General features: G+C 33.6%; 1 protein-coding gene across 1 annotated transcript in view; it reads left to right on the top strand.

The window, feature by feature from the left end:
- Positions 1–21,145, top strand: part of PIGK (phosphatidylinositol glycan anchor biosynthesis class K) — a 127,321-nt gene that overhangs the window by 74,362 nt on the left and 31,814 nt on the right. Inside the window, 1 exon segment of the mRNA NM_001131097.1 lies at positions 19,918–20,002. Within this exon segment, the coding sequence (NP_001124569.1) occupies positions 19,918–20,002 (85 nt within the window).

The raw sequence follows: 21,145 nt of genomic DNA on the forward strand, positions 1-21,145 counted from the left end.
AGAAATTGAAGGGTCAAAAAAAGTTAAGGGGTGTTTGTGTGTGAGGATTATTTATTACTAATTAGTAATAAGGCAATCTTTATTTCTAGCTTATCATTGGAGAAAGTGTATTCCATTTTAAAAATTGATTTATGTAATAACCCTTTAGGATTGTAGCTGTTAGGTAAAACAAGAAGGAAAATACATTTACCTTAATATATAAATCTGTAATCCCATTTCAGAAATGTCCATTTTTGTTGGCATATGGTGTGCCTTGCTACCGGGTTTTCAAATATTCTACAAGTGAAGTATGGCCAAATTGCTCCCTCCTAGTGCTAGAAGAAACTTTTAAGGCAACATGATCTAGTAGAAAGAGCATGGAGATGAATGGACTTGCATTCAAATTTTGCTTTTTATGGGTACCCAATATGGTTTGACTCTGTGTCCCCACCCAAATCTCATCTGGAATTGTAATCCCCGTGTGTTGAGAGAAGGAGGAAGGTGATTGGGTCATGGGTGTGATTTCCCCCATGCCGTCCGTTCTTGTGCTAGTGAGTAGGTTCTTATAAGATCTGACAGTTTTATAAGTGTCTGGCCTTTCCCCTGCTTGCACTTCTCTCTCCTGCCACCATATGAAGAAGGTCCTTGCTTCCCCTTTGCCTTCTGCCATGATTGTAAGTTTCCTCAGGTGTCCCCTGCCATGTGGAAGTGTGAGTCAATTAAAACTCTTTCCTTTATAAATTACCCAGCTTGGGTATTTCTTTATAGTGGTGTGAAAATGGACTAATACAGTACCTTATTTAATCTCTCTAAGACTCACATACTTTATCTGTCATAGGGTGATCTACTCTCTACCTTCTGAGTTACTCTGAAGATTGAAGGTAGTGTATATAAAATGAACATACTTTGTCAATGCCTTTTTAAAAGTGTGCCATCTAAAACTCATCACAGTCATATTGATGTCTTCCTCCAGTGCAAGAGATACAATGAGCAATACAGTGCCATTTTTATTTGGTGTATTATAGTTCTGTTTCTATAGCTTGATTTGTGTTTTTATCAGCCATGCCATCTATAGCTCATTCTGACAGGAATTATTATTAGCCTGGCTTTCCCATACTTACCAGTGTAGCTGACTTAAAAAAACAAAACAAAACAAAACAAAAAACAACTCAATTTCAGGATTTATGCCTATTTCTTTATGTTTTTATCTTACTAGTGTTAATTCAGTATTATAGCCTATTAGTCTTTTTAAATACTCATTCTGACATTGCAATATTAGTATTGAACTATTTATGGCTTTTATTGTGGGGGAATAATGGACCTGGTAAATGATACGGACCTGTGGTCTTTGCTCATGATATCCTTTATGTTGAATACCAATTTTGGGTCACAGCTGTTAACTTTTATTTATTAGAAAACTGATTTCTCAGGGCTTAATCAAAAGAATCAAAATTTAATGATAAAACTTTTTTGAATAACACCAGAGTGGACCTAAAAAGTCAAAGTAAGGTTATTTGTGTGAGCTTTTATTAAATTGATATAGTAAATATTGTTTAAAGTATGTTTTTCTACAGATGTTATAGATAAATTACTATCAAGTAATTAAAGATTTTCATTTTGAAATTATTTTTCTCATAAAAATAAAGGAAAATCAGGGGACTTACCAACATTGACGAGCTGTATTATGCTCCATCTTTCTCTGCTTTAAATGCATTCATTATACACAAAGTTCTTGTTATACTCAAAGATATTCCAGACTTGGTACTTTCTTTAATTTCATGAAATTGTGACTTACTATTCTGAAAGTACTTTCACTAAGGTAAGCGTGCAGCTTATATTGTATGGAATGCCTTTTTCAATTCCTTCATTTTAACTTCAATATTAAGAGCCATTCTCTGTTCCTTATCAGATGGCATCAGCTTCTAATATTAATATATTCTAGTATGATTTCCCGAGAAGTAAAGAGCAGACAAAATAATGAAATATAAGAATTCTTAGTATGTGATTTTAAAATACCTATGTCACATGATAACTAAGTGTGCTGGCTGAGAATTATATTGTACTACACTGCAAGTAGTAATGGACTTAGTTTGCTTGGCCTGAACTATATTGCCAGCCAGAGATTCAGAGATACTTGGTAAGCAGTTTAAACTGGGTTTTATTAAAATTAATATATCTAATTTTTATAATGTTTATTTCTTTATGCGAAGATGTGTATATTTAGAGCATGTATATTGAGAGATGGAGCAAGAAAATAGTATTTTATATTTCTCTTAGGTGATTTAAAGATTGCATGCTTTATAGTAATCTTTGGTACTTTTCCTTTAAGGTACTGAAACAGGTGATAAGAACTATACGGTGTGACATAAAGTTGTGACTACTGTAATTGGTATGCATAAGCAAGATATTTTAAAAGCTTATATCTAACTAAAGGGAAAGCTCTAACTTATGCTTTAAAAAATAAGTGATGTTCACAATGATTTCTCTTTTGCATGTAAAAACACTGATACATATCTTCTGAATCATAGAAAATGATTAAAATTAATCTTGTATGGTTTTAGTGTCAAATGTAGTTTTTTTTTTGTTTTTTTTTTCTGCTATTTCTTTGAAAATTAGACATAGTAAAAACTTGAATATCCAGAAATTAGGTAACTTCTGGTAATAAAAGAGTACATGATGTTCCCATGAGTTAACACTAAATATGAAAAAACCCACTTTTACCTTAGATGTTGTATTAGGTCGTTCCTGCACTGCTATAAAGAAATACCTGAGACTGGGTAATTGGCTTATTGTTCTGCAGTCTGTACAGGAAGCATAGGGGTATCTACTTTTGGGGAGGCGTCAGGAAGCTTCCAATTATGGTAGAAGGCAAATGGGGAACAGGCACATCATATGGTGAGAATAGGAATGAGAACAGGAGCAAGTGTAAGTGAGCAGGGCAGGAGGGTTGGGGGAGAGTGAGAGAGTGAGAGCAAGAGAGAGAGGGAGGGAGGAAGGGGAGGGCTTGGGAGAGAGTGCAAGAGAGAAAGAGAGAGAGTGAGTGTGAGCACGCACTGGGGAGGTGCCACACACTTTTAAACGACCATATTTTGTGGGAACTCACTCACTATGGTGAAGACAGCACTGAGCCATGAGGCATCTGCCCCCATGACCCAAACACCTTCCATCCGGCCCCACCTCCAGCATTGGGGATTACAGTTCAACCTGATATTTGAGCAGGGACAAATGTCTAAACTATATCAGATATAAAAATACAGCTTGAATTTAGTAGCCTTTGGCATTCATAGTTTCACATTTCATTAGAAGGAAACATTTCTCAATAAAAGAACACCCTGTAATATTAGAATGAGATACAACATTTCACTTTCTCAGAACAAGAAATTAATGTAAATGAGTTTAGAGGGATGGTTTGAAGTTAATAATAAAGAATAATCAATTGACTTCACTTTTGTAATGTTGTTGACAGGATTTTTCTGAAAATTATTCTGTTACAAGATACCTAGATGCTCTGTAAATTGTATTTTAAAAAGATCTTTTTAAATACTTAGCTGAGCTGCCAAGAAAGTAAGTGTGTAGAGACAAACAACATTTGATGAATAGCATTGCTGGCTTCTTCCAGATTGAAGCAGAGCTGGTGGCACCCCCTCATTCAGTGGTAAGGACTACATGGGTTCTAATTCCTACAGTGTTTCTAGATAGTAACAGCTGGTATTCTAAACATGCAGCTTCCCTGAGCAGTTGGCAGCAAGCTCAGACTGTCTCCTTTTGCAAGGACAGTATAGATTTACTTTAAAAAGAGGGAGTGTCAATGGGAGCCCTTTCTTGCTTTAGGGCTCTCACGTGATTTAGGATTGTAATTTCCTTCTTGATCCAACCCATGGTGTTTCCAGCTGCACCTTCATCTAAAGAAACCTTTACAGGGGACCGTGTGCCTTATCCTGCTATTGGCCTTTTAATCTAGTAGCAGAAAGTATTCGCAGGAGCCTATTGCTGAACAGTGGCTTGCAACAGAGGAAGCTCCACTTTGCTCAACAGTAGGGAAATCTCTTGGGAAAAAACACATAGATGCTAAAACTCAAGTGCCGAATGAATGTGGAAGGCACGACTGCCTAACATGTACTAATATAGAAACCTAGAGTTTTGAGTTAGAATGGCTTTGTGTGAGGGTTAAGAGAAAAGACTGTGGATCCATTTGTTGACAGTTGAGCTTAAGACCTCTGCATAAAACCATTAACTTCTAAGGCTTTACCCTCAATCAGAGAGTGGGCTGGAATAAAATCTAACAGCCTGAGGGGAAGAAAATGAGGACATTTCTCTTGCCTTGGCTAGAGATGTGGGGGTAAAAGAGGCTTCCCTGGGAATATGTAATCAGTCATACTCTCACGTGATTTAACATGGTTAACCTTCTTGGCCGAAGAAATTTAAAGTTGAGCAATTCAGTTGAAGTGATACTAGATTGATAGCAACCCAAAGCAAGACAGAAGCAAACTCAAATTCGATTTAGGAATCATTCTCAATTGAGGTTCCTCAGGATCCTCACGGATTAAGGTGTTCATGTTCTTAAATTACAGACAATTTGAGAAAGCAAGCTAATCCCATGAGAGCATTAGTTTTCTATTGCTGTATAACAAGCTACCACAAACTCAGCAGTGCAAGACAACACCCATGTATTATCTCACAGTGTCTGTAGGTTGGAAGTGTGGGTACAGGTTAACTGGGTCCTTTACCTAAAGTCTCACAGGCCGAAAAAGACCACCTGATACTGTGGTCTCATCTGAGGCTTGGCGTCCTCTTCCAAGCTCACTCATTGTTGACAAAATTCAGTTCCTTGCACATGTAGGGCTGAAATCCCATTTTCTTATGAGTATTAACCAAACACTATCCATAGCTCCTATAAGCTGTCTTAGGTCCTTGCCTCATGGCCCCTCCAAAGGCAGTTCACAGTATGGCTGTTTGTGTCTTCAAAGCCTGCAGTAGAGTCTCTCCTATTTTGAATCTGTCTAACTTTAGGAAGGGCATGGTCTCTTTTAATGGTTTGCCTGGTTAGATCAAGCCCATTCAGGACAGTCCTTCTGATTAACTAAATGTGAACTGATTTCAGACCTTAATTATATTTGCAAAATTCCCTCACTTTTGTCATATAACATAACCTTATCATAGGAGTGAAGTTTATCTTATTCACAGTCCTGCCTGTGCTCCAGGAAAGTGGACAATACAGGGCATATGAACACCAAGGGATAAGAATCTTGAGGGTCATCTTAGAATTTTGCTTACCACAATACAGAATAATCAGGAGAATTAGACCTACAAGAACATTAGATATATGAATTATCAATTACAAAATACAAAATAACCATTTAAATTATTTTTTGAAATAAAAGGGGTCAGGCGTGGTGCCTCACTCCTGTAATCCCAGCACTTTGGGAGGCCAGGTGGACAAATCACTTGAGGTTAGTAGTTCGCGACCAGCCTGGCCAACATGGTGAAACCCTGTCTCTACTAAAAATACAAAAATTAGCCAGGTGTGGTGGTATGCACCTGTAATCCCAGCTACTCAGGAGGCTGAGGCAGGAGGATTGCTGGAATCCAGGAGGCAGAGGTTGCAGTGAGCCAAGCCAAGATTGTGCCATTGCACTGCAGCCTGGGTGACAAGAGTAAGACTCCGTCTCAAAATAAAATAAAATAAAATAAAATACAAATAAAAGAGGAAAATAAGATAAAAATAAAAGAAAGAAATGAAGGATTACACAAGGATTACATGATAAAGAATGATGAGGCACATTTGGAAAAGGCCAAATAGACTTTCATATTTGTAAACCACAATTATTCAAATTAAAAATGTAATAAACAGATTAAATAGTAGACATATTATTGAGGTATTGACACATCACAAACCATTCCAAAACTTAATGTCTTTAAATAACAACCACATATTTAGCTTTTGATTCTGAGGGTTGACAATTTAGGATGGGCTCAACCTTCATGGTTCTTCTAGTTTATATTGTGCTTTCTCAGAATTTGTCATCTTTGGGTTGCGTGAGTGACTTCTGATTTTGGCTATACTATCTCACATTTCTGGGGCTTTTAATGTTGATTCAGCCCCCATGTGGTCCTTTATCCTCCAGGAGGTTATCCACGGGTCCCAAAAGCATGCAAGACGTTTTGTGGCCTAGATTTGAAACTGGAACCCTGTTATTCTTGTTGCATCCTGTTGTGCAGAAGGAACCACAAATCCAAGTAAAATTCAAGGGCTGGAAAAACAGACTATATCTTTTCTTAGAAGGAGCTACAAAGTTGTATCTCAAAAAGGTATGAATAGATACAGGAAAGAGTAAAAGATTTTAATGATTTTTGTAAGATTACTCATACTTGAAAGGAGAATTAGTAAAATAAGATAGATCTAAAGAAATAACTCAGTATGAAATATAGACAGAGAGATGGAAAGTGTTAAGACAGGTTATGAGACATGAAGATAATATTGGAAACTGTTAGCTATGTCTAATTAGAGTCCCAGGGAGAAGAAAATATAGAATGAGCAAAAGGCACTATAAGAGATAATGGCTTATACTTTTGCATTTTGAAGGTAGTTCAACAAATCCAAAGCACAATATAGAGAGTATATACTTCATGTGAACATTTTAGAACTCCTTAAGTACATAAGAGATTTAAAAATCAGTCAAAGAGAAAAATGGTATCTACAATGGGTAACAACTAAGTTGACAGCAAACATCTTAATAGCAACAGTGGAAACCAAAAGATACTACAATAATACCAATAAAGTACTGAGAGAAAATTACTATTAGCTTAGAATTTAAGCTAGCTAAACTACCATTAAAGACTGAATGAAAAATAAGGACATTTTCAAACATGCAAAAGCTGAGAGTGTTTGGTATCAAAACACTTTAATACCTAAAGGGATGCACTTTGTGAAAAAGGAAAATGAACCAGAAAAGAGGTCTGAGTGTAAATAGGAACACTGTAATAAATTGGTAAAATGTGAGTAAATTTAAGCAAAAACTGAATATATTTTGTAATTTTGATGATAATGACAATGACAATAATTATTTGGGGGAGTAAGATAAACCAAAGTATTAATGTATTTAATAACAACATTGTGTAAGAGAAGAGGAAGTGATTGGTTAAAGTATTCTGGAGTTTCAGCTTTTTTTTTTCCTTTGGGAAAAGGGTTGTAAATTTTAATAGCTTTAGACAGTGAGGAAAGTATGCAGTTTACATTTTTAGAGTGACTAATAAATGAATAGAAATAGAGGAAATAAGATCAGAAACATTGCAGGAGAAAAAATGAAATTAAAAAATCAATGAGAAGGCAGTAAAGGAGTGAAGAGAAATAATGATAATTTTTTAATCACAATTTAAATAAGTGAATAATAATAGTTTATAACAATACTGTATTAGGATAAAAAGAGGCATAACTACAGACAGAAAATATAATGGTATTAAATAGTTGAAAATGAAAGGATTACAGGCAACTGCTCACCAAAAGAAAGCTTAAATACTTATAGTGTAAAATATATACATAGTACATATACATATATGTGTATACACATAGTACATAGTGCATAGAGTATATAGCATATAACATTATTAATCATAAGCAAGGTAACTAAGTAAAGGTTTATCTCATCAGGAAGAGAAAAGCATGTTAAACTCTTAATTAGTAATATAACCACAAAATATTTAAAACAAAAATTTACATATTTAAAAAACAGGTTGATAAGTTTATCATTGTAATGGAATATTTCAGTATTACATTATCAGAAACCAATAAAAGATCCATCCAAAAGTTTTAAAATTGAAAATGTAAGCAACATAATCAATAAACTTGAGCCAAGAGATTGAACAATTAGGGAATAAGCATTCTCTTTAAGACTAACTGTAATGTTTACAAATATTAACCAATACTAGGCCAAAAGAGTAAGTCTTAATAACGTAAAGTGTTGGAATCTTAAGGAGCATTTTTTTTCGGATCACAGTTTAATAGTTACAATCATGAGTAAAAAAGAATTGTTTAAAACATATGTTTGGGAATTTGAAAACGTTCTTTGAATAATTCTTAGAATAATATTTAAAAACCTATGAAAATTAAAAAAATACTTGGGACTAAGTGATAATGAAAATATCAAAAGTAGTAGTGTACAATTTCTACTTCTGAACAGGATGAAATAATTTGCAGTAGGCTTATGAGCTTACCAAGAACAATTAGGAAAGGCAGATTAAATCGTATTTTTAAAAATATCAGATGTAGAAGCAATGAGGACTGAGAATCTAAAAATCTAGATTTGGGGAAACTTCTCAGAGATGAGCTGAGAATCTGTAGCCAATTTTTCTCTGTAATCATTTGCCAGTTCTGGGAGTAGACCAAAGGTTGAGAATCGGCTTGGCAGTGGGCCACTGCTAGAGTATAGAGAAATTTCACCAGCAACATTTTCGGTGACTGTGTTAGGCTAGAGTGACAAAATTGTCATTCACTCAAAATAACTTTCCTTTTCAAGATATTTGCCTCAATCATATTACCAATTTTCCTTTCAAAATACTTGCCAAATTCTAAAACTAAAGGGAAGCTAAGTTACTAAGCAAAAAACATCTGATAACCAGAGCTATGAATTTACTAGTCTTGTATTACTGAGGAGATAAACATCTTCAGGATGAGAGCCCCTTAAGAACGTACCAGGTAAGAGTTGACAGCTGTGGAGATTGTGGTGAACTAATGCTGACAGTTTCTAGCCACTTTTTTCTCTTGGGTACACTTGCTTTTTCCAGGTGCAGCAAAAGCAGAAGTCAGCAGACTATGGCCCATGGGCCAAATCTTCTTGTTGCCTATTTTTTAAAATAAAGTTTTATTGGAAAACAGCCGTATTCATCGATTTACATATCGTCATGGCTGCTTTCATACTATAATGATTGAGGTGATTAGTTGCATAGAAAAGTCACATACCTCTGCGCTATAGATGAGAATTTGGGCTTGGCCTCTGTTAAAGGGTTACTAACGGGGACAGAGTGATCAGTACAGCTTTTGGCAGTTCAGTGAGGCTGGCATGCCAAATTCTTAAGCTGTGCAGGACAATAGTCCAAAAATGTAAGTCAGAAACCTTTGAAAAGTATAGTGGAATCTCTGTAGTCTTACTCTCTCTGTGTTGAGACAAAGACCTGTCAGGCTTTCAATTGAAAACCTTGAAGGGCCTCACCATTAGAATAGGGCCATATTAAGGTGTAATGAATTAGTTTTATCAAAATTTTCAGGTGGTCTAAATTCAGCTCAGTCCCTGAATGAGTAAAAGTGATCAGAGTATCACTCTTAACTGCCCAGCAGAGGAACACATGGACCTTCTTAAGTGGAAAATAACACTGTATATAACCTTTCTTAAGTATGCAGTTTCCTACACCCATCAATTAAAAATTGCTAGTACACCATAATCATATACCAAGAGAAAAACAAAAAACAGAATATAGAAGCAAACTCAGAAGTGATCCAGAACTTGGAGGTAGTAGATAAAAACTTTAAAATAACTATGTTTAAGATGTTCAAGAAAATAGGAAAAATATTCTTGAAAATAGATGAAAAGGTGGGGAGTTTCACCAGAGCATATGAGTATAACTAAAATAATGAACATTCTAGTATTGAAAAATATAGTATCTGAAGTTAAGAACTCAATTGATGGCTTAACAGCAAACTGGATACAGAAGATGATAGAATTAGTGAACTTGAAGACAATACAATAGAAAATATTGAAACTGAAGCACAGAAAAAACAAACAGAAAAGAGTATGAGACATGTTAGACACAGAAAAATGGTCCAACATGCGTGTAAATAACGTCCCAAACTAGATGACAGATTGAAAATAAGGAAGAACAGACAATATTTGAAGTGATAATAAACATTTTCCTAAACTAATGAAATATATCGGACCACATATTCAGTTAATTCATTGTAAGCAAAATGAATGCAAAGAAAACCACAGTTTGGCACATCATAGTCAAAATACTGAAAAAACATAGAGAACAAATTTAAAAGCCTGACAGAGAAGGAAAGCCTGACATTATCTTTAATACTGACATATTACAATGAGAGCCATAAAACAATAGAATGACATGTTTAAAGTGGTGAAAGGAAGAAAACTTTTAACCTATCATTCTCTACACAGCAAAAATGTCTTACATAAATGAAGATGAAATCAAAATGTTTTTCAGACAGAGAATTTGTTGCCAATGCACTTGAAATAAAATAAAACTAAATGAAATTCTTCAGCCAGAAATAAAATGATTATAAAGAGAAACAACAAAATTCAGTAAAGAATGAAGAGAGCCAGAATCAGTAAATATGTCAATTAAAATAATTGACTGTTAATCAGACAAAAAACCCCACAATCTTGTTGAGTTTAAAGTATTCGTAGAATTAAAATATATGACAATAATAAGGTCAAAGGCAGGAGGACAAATGGAGTCAAAGTGTTGTAAGGTACTACTATTATTGAAGAAATGGTAATGTTGAACAGTTTGATTAGACTACCAGGTCCAAGTTGGGTGTTCTAATGTCCAAGGTAATTGTTAAGATAATGGTAAAAATGCACCTATCAAGTTGATAGCAGAAAAAAAGATGTAATAAAATATTTGGCTGATTCAAAAGAAGAAAAAGGAAATTCAAACAGATGGGAGATAGAAAATAGTAGTTGTAAATCCAGCTATATCACTTATTACATTAAATATAATTGGACCAAGTACCCTATTTCAAAGAAAAAAGTGGTCATACTAAATTAAAAACATATCCTAAAAATGTGCTATTTACATGAGACATTTTCAGTATAAGGATATAAAAATCACTTTGGAGGTGGCTAACGTAATATTTAGATTTAGAAAGAAAGTAAGTAAAAGAAATAAATTAAGCCTTCAACTGAAAGACACTGCTCCTTTTTTAATTGTATAAAACACGTACCCTTTCCCAACAAACTGCAAACAAGACAGCAGGCTTAGATGGTTTTTACATTTGACATTTATTAACCACTTGAGGTGCTGACATAATATGAACAGAATAAAAAAGCTTCCTACCTCATTCGGTGGAACAAATGTAATTCTGAAACCAAAACTAGACAAAGAGAGAATGAAAAAAATAGAGAGCCAGCCTCCCTTGTGATCACAGATGTACACATCTTAAATAAAATTCAAATTCAGTAATGTATAAATAAAAACATTTCATGACCAAATAGAAATTATCTTAAAATTACAGGAATGATTCAGGATTAGAAAATATGCTAGTGTATTTCATCATATCAATACATTAAATGAGAAATATTTTGTAATTATTTCAGTAGATACAGAAAAAACATTTGAATAAAATCATTAATCATAAATGATAATGTTTTTTAAAAAGGCATTGTGGCTTAGACACTGCAGATAAATGGGAGATAATAAAGGGAATGTGTCTAAAGCTAGCAGCAAACTTTATATGGTGTGAAATTATAGAAGCATTTCGATGAAAATCAGGGACGAGATAGGAATACATGCTATAATCCCATCTATTTGTTACTGCACAAAATGTCTCAACTAATTGAGTAAGGAAAAGAAATAGGAGGTGTGAGGATCAGGAACTCTCCCTTCCTTTTTTTCACAGATGCTATATCATAGAAAAATCTAAGTGAATCTACCAATATTAAATTTAATGAGAGAGTTTAGTAAGATTGCCAGATAAAAGAGCCTTACATGGAAATCAATAGTATATATTCCTATATTATTTATATATAATAGATATATATATGCATGTATCTATAGATATATTAATACAAAATAAGCAACAAAAGCTATAAGCCACCCGATTATACATCTTAAAAGATGTATATCTTCTTTATGGAGACAAAATAAAATTAATTATAGATCATAAAGGAACACCTATAAATGGAGAGGTGGAACATGTTTAGGGATGAGAAGAATAAATTACCATGTAATTTTATCTAAATTATCTGTAAATAAATACAATTCAATTTCTCTTAAACTTCCAGTATTTAATAAATACCCAACACTATTCTAAGCACTTTGAATTTATTAACTTGTTTAATCCTCAAAACAGCTGTGGAGTATGTAGGCATTTTATATGTGACTACAGATGTGGAGAGGTTTGTATCTGGTCACATAACTCATAAGTGGAAGTGCTAGCTGTCTGACTCCAGGTATGCTCTCTTAACTATTACTACATTCTGCCTTTCTAGGATTCTTCATGGAACTTAATAAGCTGGCTATCATATTCATGTGGACTAGTAAAGGAACAAAAAGCCAAAGCCATTTGGATGACTAAGGAGAATGAACAGTATTGGTGGGAGGGGCATTTAGTCTATTTGAAACCAGGATTTTCTATTTTAAAGTTGTGATGATTCAGATAATGTGATATTGGTTCAGATTAGGTAAATAAATATACAACATATTATAAAGCCCCCAAAGAGACTCATGCATAACAATATATGTATGATAGATATGGTTTTACTTGGAGGAAAGGATAGGTAAGTCAAAAAATTCTATGTTGAAGCAATTGGTTTGCCATGGAGAAACAAATAAAATTAGATTTCCCCTTTACACTGTACGTAAAAACAAAATACAAATGGATTAAAGATAAAAATGCAAAAAGAAAACATCAGAATTATTGCAGAATATCGTTTTTTTTTTTTTTTTTTGCTTAGGAGTAGGGAAAAGTGTCACACTACTCAAATTACAGCTAATAAAAAAAGATTGTCAAAGGTTAACGAAATAGAATATCATATATAGCAAAAAAAAGAGTGCAAAGTTAAAAGAGAAGAAAAAGTGTGGTGACGTTATTTGTAACATCTATTTCAAAGAATTTCTGTCTAGATTATCGAAATAACTCTACATATTAATTTTTTAAAAGACAAACCAAATAGAAGAAAAAAGAAATACAGTTTAAGAAGAGGAAAAGACTCATGTTAGTGATCACCTAAAGGTGATTTTAGAAGGGAAATGGACATTAAAACAATGAGATACTATTTCTTGTAAAAATTTAAGTGGTGATGATGAAAGGAAATGGGAACTTAACGCATTTCTGGTGGCAGTATAAATTGATACAGCCATTTTGGATAGCAATTTACTTGTTTCTGGCAAAATTAAAAATGTACATAACTTATGACCCAGCAAGTCCACTTCTAAATAATTATTCTAATGTATAGGTTGGGCAACTTTTTCTGTAAAGGGCCAGATAGTAAATATTTAAAGCGTTTGTAGGTCATAGGCCATATGGTCTCAGTTGTAAATATGCAACTCTGCTGTTATAGTGCAACACTGAAATTCAAATTTTGTGTAATTTTCACTAGTCATGAAATGTTATTCTTCTTTAGACTTATTTTTTCTAACCATTCAAAAACATAAAAGCCATTCTTAGCTCACAGGACATACAGAAACAGGTGACAGGTCACATTTGACCTCACATTTGAATGAAAAAAGCTAGTGGCTGAATTATACTGTATAATTTATTAATGAAATGATTTGTAGATATTCTATGTATATTCCATGTGTATATAAATATGTATGTAAAAGCAAAATAAAATGACTGGAACAATATACATTAACTCCTGATAGATTTAGTAGAGTTCAGAGTAAGTGCTCAATAATTTTGACAAAGTTTTTTCTCTGACATCCCCCAGAACTCTACACTACTATTTTAGAATTGCCTTTGACTCTACACAGATAGTTCCTTGTGCATTCAGGTTAGCTGGTTGTGTGAACTTCTGGAAAGCCTGCCCATAATTTTTACCATACAAGAAGTTACTTGTAAAGTCTCTCAAATGAGAACAAGAGTTTATTTTTCTGGATTTTATTATATCAGCTTTACTGAGTTGCTTGGCAGGTCTTCTTATTTAACTGGTGTGTGCATTTTTATACTGCATTGGAAACTGACAGTAAATAAGATGTGTTTCAACAGTTGGGCCATAAATTAGTGTAACCTTAGTTGTCTTTGGACTTAACTTGCTATTCTCTGCCTCATATCATGTCTTTTTTCCCTGGCTTACCATCTTTCTTGTGCTCTTTAAAGTAGCTTTTAACTGAAGTTCTATTTTCATATCTTCTCTCACAAGTTTTTAGTTTGATAATTAGAAAAATAGTGATGCAGGGAGTTTGGAGGGGATCTCATTTTGAGAGAAATAATGTATTAGATTGTTTTCTCATTGCTATATAACCTGTTGTCACAAAAATAATCTTTAGTGACTCTTGGGACCTTTCTGAATTCGTAATAGCATTTTGTGTTTGTCTCCATTGACCAGTAAACTTCAGTTTTCTTCACTTGGAGTGTCTTTAAATTTTCAGGTTTGTCAATTATATCTTGTACAATATGTGTTATCTATTATGTGACTATTTGAACATTTAAAAATGCAGTTTAGGAGTGTGAATTTTTCTATCCTTTTTTCCAAAGATTGTAAAAAGAAATTAATTTGATTTCTTTATTATTTCCTTTTAGTTTCAAGTGCTTCTTTGAGCTGTCATTTTCAAAACAGGTTATACTAACTATTGGGCTTCCTTCCTATTTTTGGTATGTGTAGAGAATTTCTTCCTAATGATTTTAGATTACTCTAGATGATGTGTCTTTAATTATTTATTGATATTCTTAATTTTTAGTTTGTATCTAGCATAGCACAGTGTCTCTGCTTTCTTTTTCGTTTTGTTGGCTTTATTTCCACTGTTTGGAAAGATGCTTTGGCCTTCTACCTGAAATAAACTATGTAATTTTATGTTTATTTATTTGTGATGGGGTCTCACTATGTACCCCAGGCTGGTTTCTAACTCCTAGGCTCAAATGATCCTTCCTCCTCAATCTCACATGTAGCTGGGACTATAGGAACATGCCATCATACCTGGCTGTATGTTATTTTATACGTGAATTGTCTGATCTTAGTGTGGCACTATAGAATATAAACTTTACTCTTTCTGAGTTAGAGAGAACCTTCTGTATGGACACAGTAAATAATTTTACAGTGTTATTTTAGGAGTACTTCGATAGCACAGAAGAGAAAGATTTTTCAGGCACTGGATAAACATGAAAGAGAACAAGGATACAGAAAGCACAGGGGGATTGTAAAGACTAACTTCATAGGCTTCATAATTTGCCAGGAGTATTTTATTTATGCAGAGGATTTGGACAGTATTTTAATTGCCTTTTCATTTGAGATGGTAGTATGACTCTATTGGAGTCAAAATCCTTTTATAAAGTAAGCAAATATCATGTGTTGTCTTCTACAAAAACTCTATTTAAAAAAATAGTAAAGCAAAATAAGGAATGCACAGCTTTTTCCATGTAGAAATTGTTCCCTTATTAAGTTATTTAAGTAGATTTTCTTAGTGAAGGACCTTGGAAAGAGATCATAGAAAAAGAACATTCTTTTAGGGGGGCTTCTGAAATGATTCAAAATGTTAAGTAAAAGGAACACTTGGATGACTTTAAGAAAAGAGAACTTTACCATTTTACAGGAGAAAAGTTTCAGGTTCCTTTAGGATGGCTGCTACGTGTAAATTGAAATTAATATTTGTAGTTTTCTCGTTCTGAATTACATATGGTCTGTCAGAGACCTGACTAATAATGATTTGCAAGATGGGGCTTAGAATGTATGGATGACCTTAAGGTGACAATCTTGGGAAAGCATGAATTCTGGGATAATGGAAGACACCTTGTGGACAGAGTGGGGCTGTGGTGTCCCTTGGAGTTGTGGTGGTGAAAGGAAAGAAGAAAGCAGCTGAAGATAAGGGCACTATGGGAACAAGATAATTTTTTTTAAGACAAATCTTGTCCCTCCCACCACAAAAAGTGCCACTTATTAAAGCAACTACACTTCAGTGAAGCCACAGAAGAGGGTGCTGTTGAACTGAGAAACCTAGTAAGTCAGCTTACCTCTGTTCACCCTCCATTGCAAGATAACTTGTTACTGCTGATTCTAAAAAAGCCAATACAAATAATCCTCAACAGAAAAAGAAGCCAGCACCTTTACAAAGTTACAATAAGTATAAAACAAAATTAAAATCAAACTTTCTTAGTAAATTACACACACACAGAATGAAAGCACAAATACAAAGGAAGGGAAGAAATCAAAGAAAAATTACGAAACAGGAAAACTGAAATGAAACATCTGAACACGAATAACATATTAAACAAGCAATTGCATTATGAAAGGACACCATGAATCAGACATTCAAAAACTCACAGTTGAAATGGACAAACAGGAAGATATGTGAAACAGCAGCTGACTGAACTCGGGAAAGTAAATGGTGAAAAAAGACAAAAATCATCTCAGAAATGAAAAGTAAATTACAAGGTAGACAAGGGAAGATAGATATTCCAAAAGTTCAGTAAAAGATGTAAAGAATAGAAAAAGCCAAGGAAATAAACTGAAATAAGAGAAATAAAAAGGATCAGAAAGAGAGAATTTTCCATATATTTAGTTCAACACCTTGAACTAGGAAACAAGTGGAAAATTAACAGATATGGTATTTAAAGTTATAGTAAAACTTTTTTTGAAATAAAATGAGATCTGAATTTCCATACTGAAAGGACTCCTGTTTCCTGTGTACCTGGGAAACTTGATCTATAACAATCAACTTTTAAGATATAGTATTAGACCTTAAAACAAAAGGGAAAATAAAGGCCGCCTGAGCTTCTAAGTCAATAAATTAGTAATTTAAAAATTAAAAGTAATTAAAAATGAAAATAATTAACATAGAACCAATTTAGCATCACACTTCTTGATATCAAAATAAAGCAAGAAAGCAATGGACATGTGTTTTTAAGAAATTATAAAAATGAGTAATCATTTTAATTGATTATGAAACATTGGATAAGTAAAATACTCGTATATCCACAGTGATGCTCAAGATTACTTGTGAATTGCATTTGGAAAAAGTGCTGCAGTTATTAAGAAACATTTCAGACGTATCCTTGGTTGATAAACATTTTGCTGAAATACTCAGATGTGAACTGTCACGATATCTGCAGCTCACTTTTAAATGATCCCGCGAAAATAATATAAAAAATATAGAAACACGTTTGGAATTTTTCATAACAGCTACATGGCATTTTAAAAAGTTATTCAAAACAAATTGCCAGATTTCAAATATTTTTATATACCTAAAGAATATCTTTTATATTGAGTAAGAGACATTTTGTGATAAAAAAATGTATTTCATCTTAGACATTGTTTTAGATTTTTGGAATAGCCAATGAAGAGTGACTTTGTCATATTTATTTTATACTCTTAGAATTAATGTGAGTGATTTTATTTTTTCAGAAGATATTTGTTAAAACTGCTGATGCCTTAACAGGAATCAAGGCACTGGAATCAAACTGCACAAGTGGTCACTGTATTCTTCCCACCATTGACCACAGTAGAAAAGAAACAAACAAAAATACATCATTTGCGCTTAAGAATGTCCTTGATAAGGAAGGAAAAATATTGAGTTGTTCGCTTTTTTATTCTTGAGTTGTATTTATGCATTCTTAATACAAGTCCCTTTTTGGTTATATGATTTGCAAAAAGTTTCTCCCATTCTGTAGACTGTTTTTTCATTCTTGATTGTGTCCTTTGAAACAAAAGAGTCTTAAAATTTGATGATGTCTATACAGTTTGTCTGTTTTTTCTTTTGTTGCTGTGTGTGTGTGTGTGTGTGTGTGTGTTTTTGAGACTCTTGCTCTGTCTCCTAGGCTGGAGTGCAGTGGCGCAGTCTTGGCTCACTGCAACCTCCATCTCCTGGGTTCAAGCAGTTCTCCTGCCTCAGCCTCCAAAGCAGCTGGGACTACAGGTGTGCACCACCACACCTGGCTAATTTTTGTATTTTTAGTAGAGACGAGGTTTCCCCCTGTTAGCCAGGCTGGTCTTGAACTCCTGACCTCAAGAGATCCACCCGCCTCAGCCTCCCGAAGTGCTGGGATTACAGGTGTGAGCCACTGTGCCCTGCCTGTATGTGTTTTTTATACATAATGTAAATAAACTTTTAAAAGATACACTGTGAAATGCTTTAAAGCAAGTTGTGTTTTTTTTTGGTCAGTGAGTATTTACTTTAGTTTATTTTTTAATTGAGGTAAAAATATCTAATGCTAATAGATGTTAGTTTGATAGGGTTGCCATAACAAAATACCAGAGACTGGATGGCTTAAACAACATAAATGTAATTCCTCACATAAATGTATTTCCTAGTCTGGAGGCTAGATGATGTCAGCAGGATTGATTTCTCCTAAGGTCTCTCTCCTTGACGTGTAGACGGCCATTTTCCTCTAGTGTCTTCATGTGATCTTTACTGTCTCGGTGTCCTGCGCTCCTCCTCTTTTAAGGATACCAGTCATATTTGAGTAGGATCAACCCTAATGACCTCATGTAAGCTAATTACTACTTTAAAGACCCTGTCTACAAATACAGTCACGTTCTAAGGTACTGGTGGTTAGGCTTCAAAATGTGAATTTTGGGGTTTGTTGAAGGGCACAATTCAGCCCATAACAAACACATAACATAAAACGTATCATTCTAATCATTTTTAAGTATACACTTTAGTGGCATTAAATACATTTATATTATTGTATAACTATCATCCCCCCATCCATCTCCAGAACTTTTTTCATCTTGCGAACTGAACCTCTACCTGTTAAACAGTTACTCCCCAGTGTCCCCTCCTCCCAGCTCCTGGCAGCCACCATTCTACTTTCTGTCTCTGTGAAACATGTTTTGAAGCAGTTTTTTTTTTTCATCATTAGTGAGAATCTTCAAAGTTCTCTCAAATTAAGCTAGTTATTTTTATGCAAATTCTGCAAGATATCCACAAACTTTTACCTAGATAAGAGGTTCTTGAAGCTCTTAAATCATGTGAAAAATTTTGTCTTTTTTTGTATATCTGCCTTTTTCATGGGAGAGATTCTAGAGTTCTCATTAGATTCCTTAACTGAAGCCCTAGAGACTTAGCCAATCTTGTTTCATTTATTTTTCAAGATAATTAAAGTTTAGTAATTTTTAAGTTGATAAGCTGATGTGTAATTCACAGAAAAGGCAAAAGGAAGTTTAAATGTTTTTAGGTTTTATTGTCTTGAAATCAAATGTTTACTTGCTATTTCTGAAAGGGTCAATAATTTTAAAAATCATTATACTACATTTTCTTCATTTGAAAAGTTTTTAAATTTACTGTTTCATATTGTCCTAGCTATGGATTATATCAGATTTGTATCTCATTGTACATGTAGATATTAGAAATATTGTCTATATAAAATAACCTCTCAGAATTATTTTTATTTCATTTTATTCATATATTTATTATTCAGTCAACAAACATTTGAGTCTTTTTGATAAATATTCGATATACAAAGAAGAAGAAGACATGGGCTTCATCTTCAAGGAAGTGAAAATAATATACCTAGATGGCTATAAACAAATTAATATATTAAAAAGAAGAATAAATAAAGAATTGGTGGTTGATCCAAACAGATATAACAGCATGGGGAAACTGAGAGACTCCTGGAGGTGCAAGGCCCAATGGGGTTTGGCCAGTAGTTAAATATAACTAAAACAGTAGACTGTTAAGTAGAGAAAGGGTTGCTGGAGATGAGGCTTGAGTTTGGTTGGAGCCAGGTTTTGAAGACCTTTAAGTGCTATGAAAGAAATACCCTCTTTTGGACAGAGAATTCTGAAACATTTTTGTCTCAGAGAAAGACAGGATCTGAGAACATTAAGTGATGCTAGCTCATTTTAATGCATAGTTACTTAATGTAGTCTGAATACTTTTATAGTCATTTAAAATTTTTCAATGGTAGTGTTTCAAAGATTACTGATAAATACTGATTATTTCAAAAACTTAAATATATGCATTTTACTATATTTCATATTTGACATATTTAAATATTTGCTATATTTCAAAATAGTATTTGCCTTAGCTTTGTGTTTTTAAATTCTCTTTTTCCAGCTATAAGGAAGACCAGATGGATGAAGAACTAATGGAACCTCTGAAATATGCTGAACAACTTCCTGTAGCTCAGATAATACACCAGGTTTGCATTTCATTTTATTCTTTTGAAGGAAACAAGATTTTTAATCGCTGAGAAGTAATTGCTTTTGTTAGGTTTTTCAGAATCAATGTGCTATAGCTGAAAGGCATTCTGGGCTGTCTATCCCTATTTAGACTACCCCTATTACAGTTGAAAGTCCCATTCAAAGCACGATATTAAAAGGCTACTTGCTGTTTAACACTAGAATTCTTACTTACATAAAATATGGGATAAAATAAGGATTATCTTTTTTGCATTATTTAATTATAAAATTTAATTTCAGAAAACTTTCATTTTGACCCATTGTGTATAGTACTTAGTGACAAGGAAAAAGAGCTGCAAAAATATCATTGAGTGTAATTTTTTGGAGTCACTAAAAAGAGAAAACAATCTTGCCCTGCACCCTTTACCCCGCCAAATCACCAACCCTTGTAAAGTATAATTCTGCATGTTATGTGGGCAATTTGTTCATTTCCAATTATAATGATTTTATCATCCTTTCTACATAACTGTAATCGTTGAGAAGGCAGTGTTGTAAGCATGTAAGCTTAGACTTTGTACTATAATTTGACAGCATATGACCTCTGCCCTGCTGGGCCAGAATCTAATAATTTTAAATGTTCTGTTGACTAGAGTTATAGCCTTTAGACCTAGAAGAGATTTCAGAAACTTACATATTATAATAAATATTAAAAGCCCTTAAATGGCAGAGTTTCTCAGAATTGTTATGAATGTTGATTGTTATTGTTCGTTTTTCCATATGCCTTTTTCCATCAAAATAATTTTTATTTAGCTGATAGGTATTGATTAGAAGTGCCAGTTATAACTTTATTAAAAGAAACAGGCTTTTACTTTAAAATGTTGGCTATATATATTTTTCACTGACATTAGAATTTAGTATTGCAATTCTGTGAGAAATTACAAAAAATGATCAGAAATTTGCACCTTTGGGAAGCTCGTCTGTGCTTGGTAATCAGGTCCAGTTTATATGTCAGGAATTCCCTAGTGTTGTCAGAGCTTAAATGACCTAACAGTCTGCAAATGTCACATTTAAAATTCTGTCTTCATGCCTGACTCTCAGCATAAATGAATTAAACAGCAGAGCAGGCAGCAAGTCAATATGTTCTTAACAGTAAGAGTGAGCAA

Source organism: Pongo abelii, chromosome 1 (assembly GCF_028885655.2).
Source record: "Pongo abelii isolate AG06213 chromosome 1, NHGRI_mPonAbe1-v2.0_pri, whole genome shotgun sequence".
Lineage (NCBI taxonomy): Eukaryota > Metazoa > Chordata > Mammalia > Primates > Hominidae > Pongo > Pongo abelii.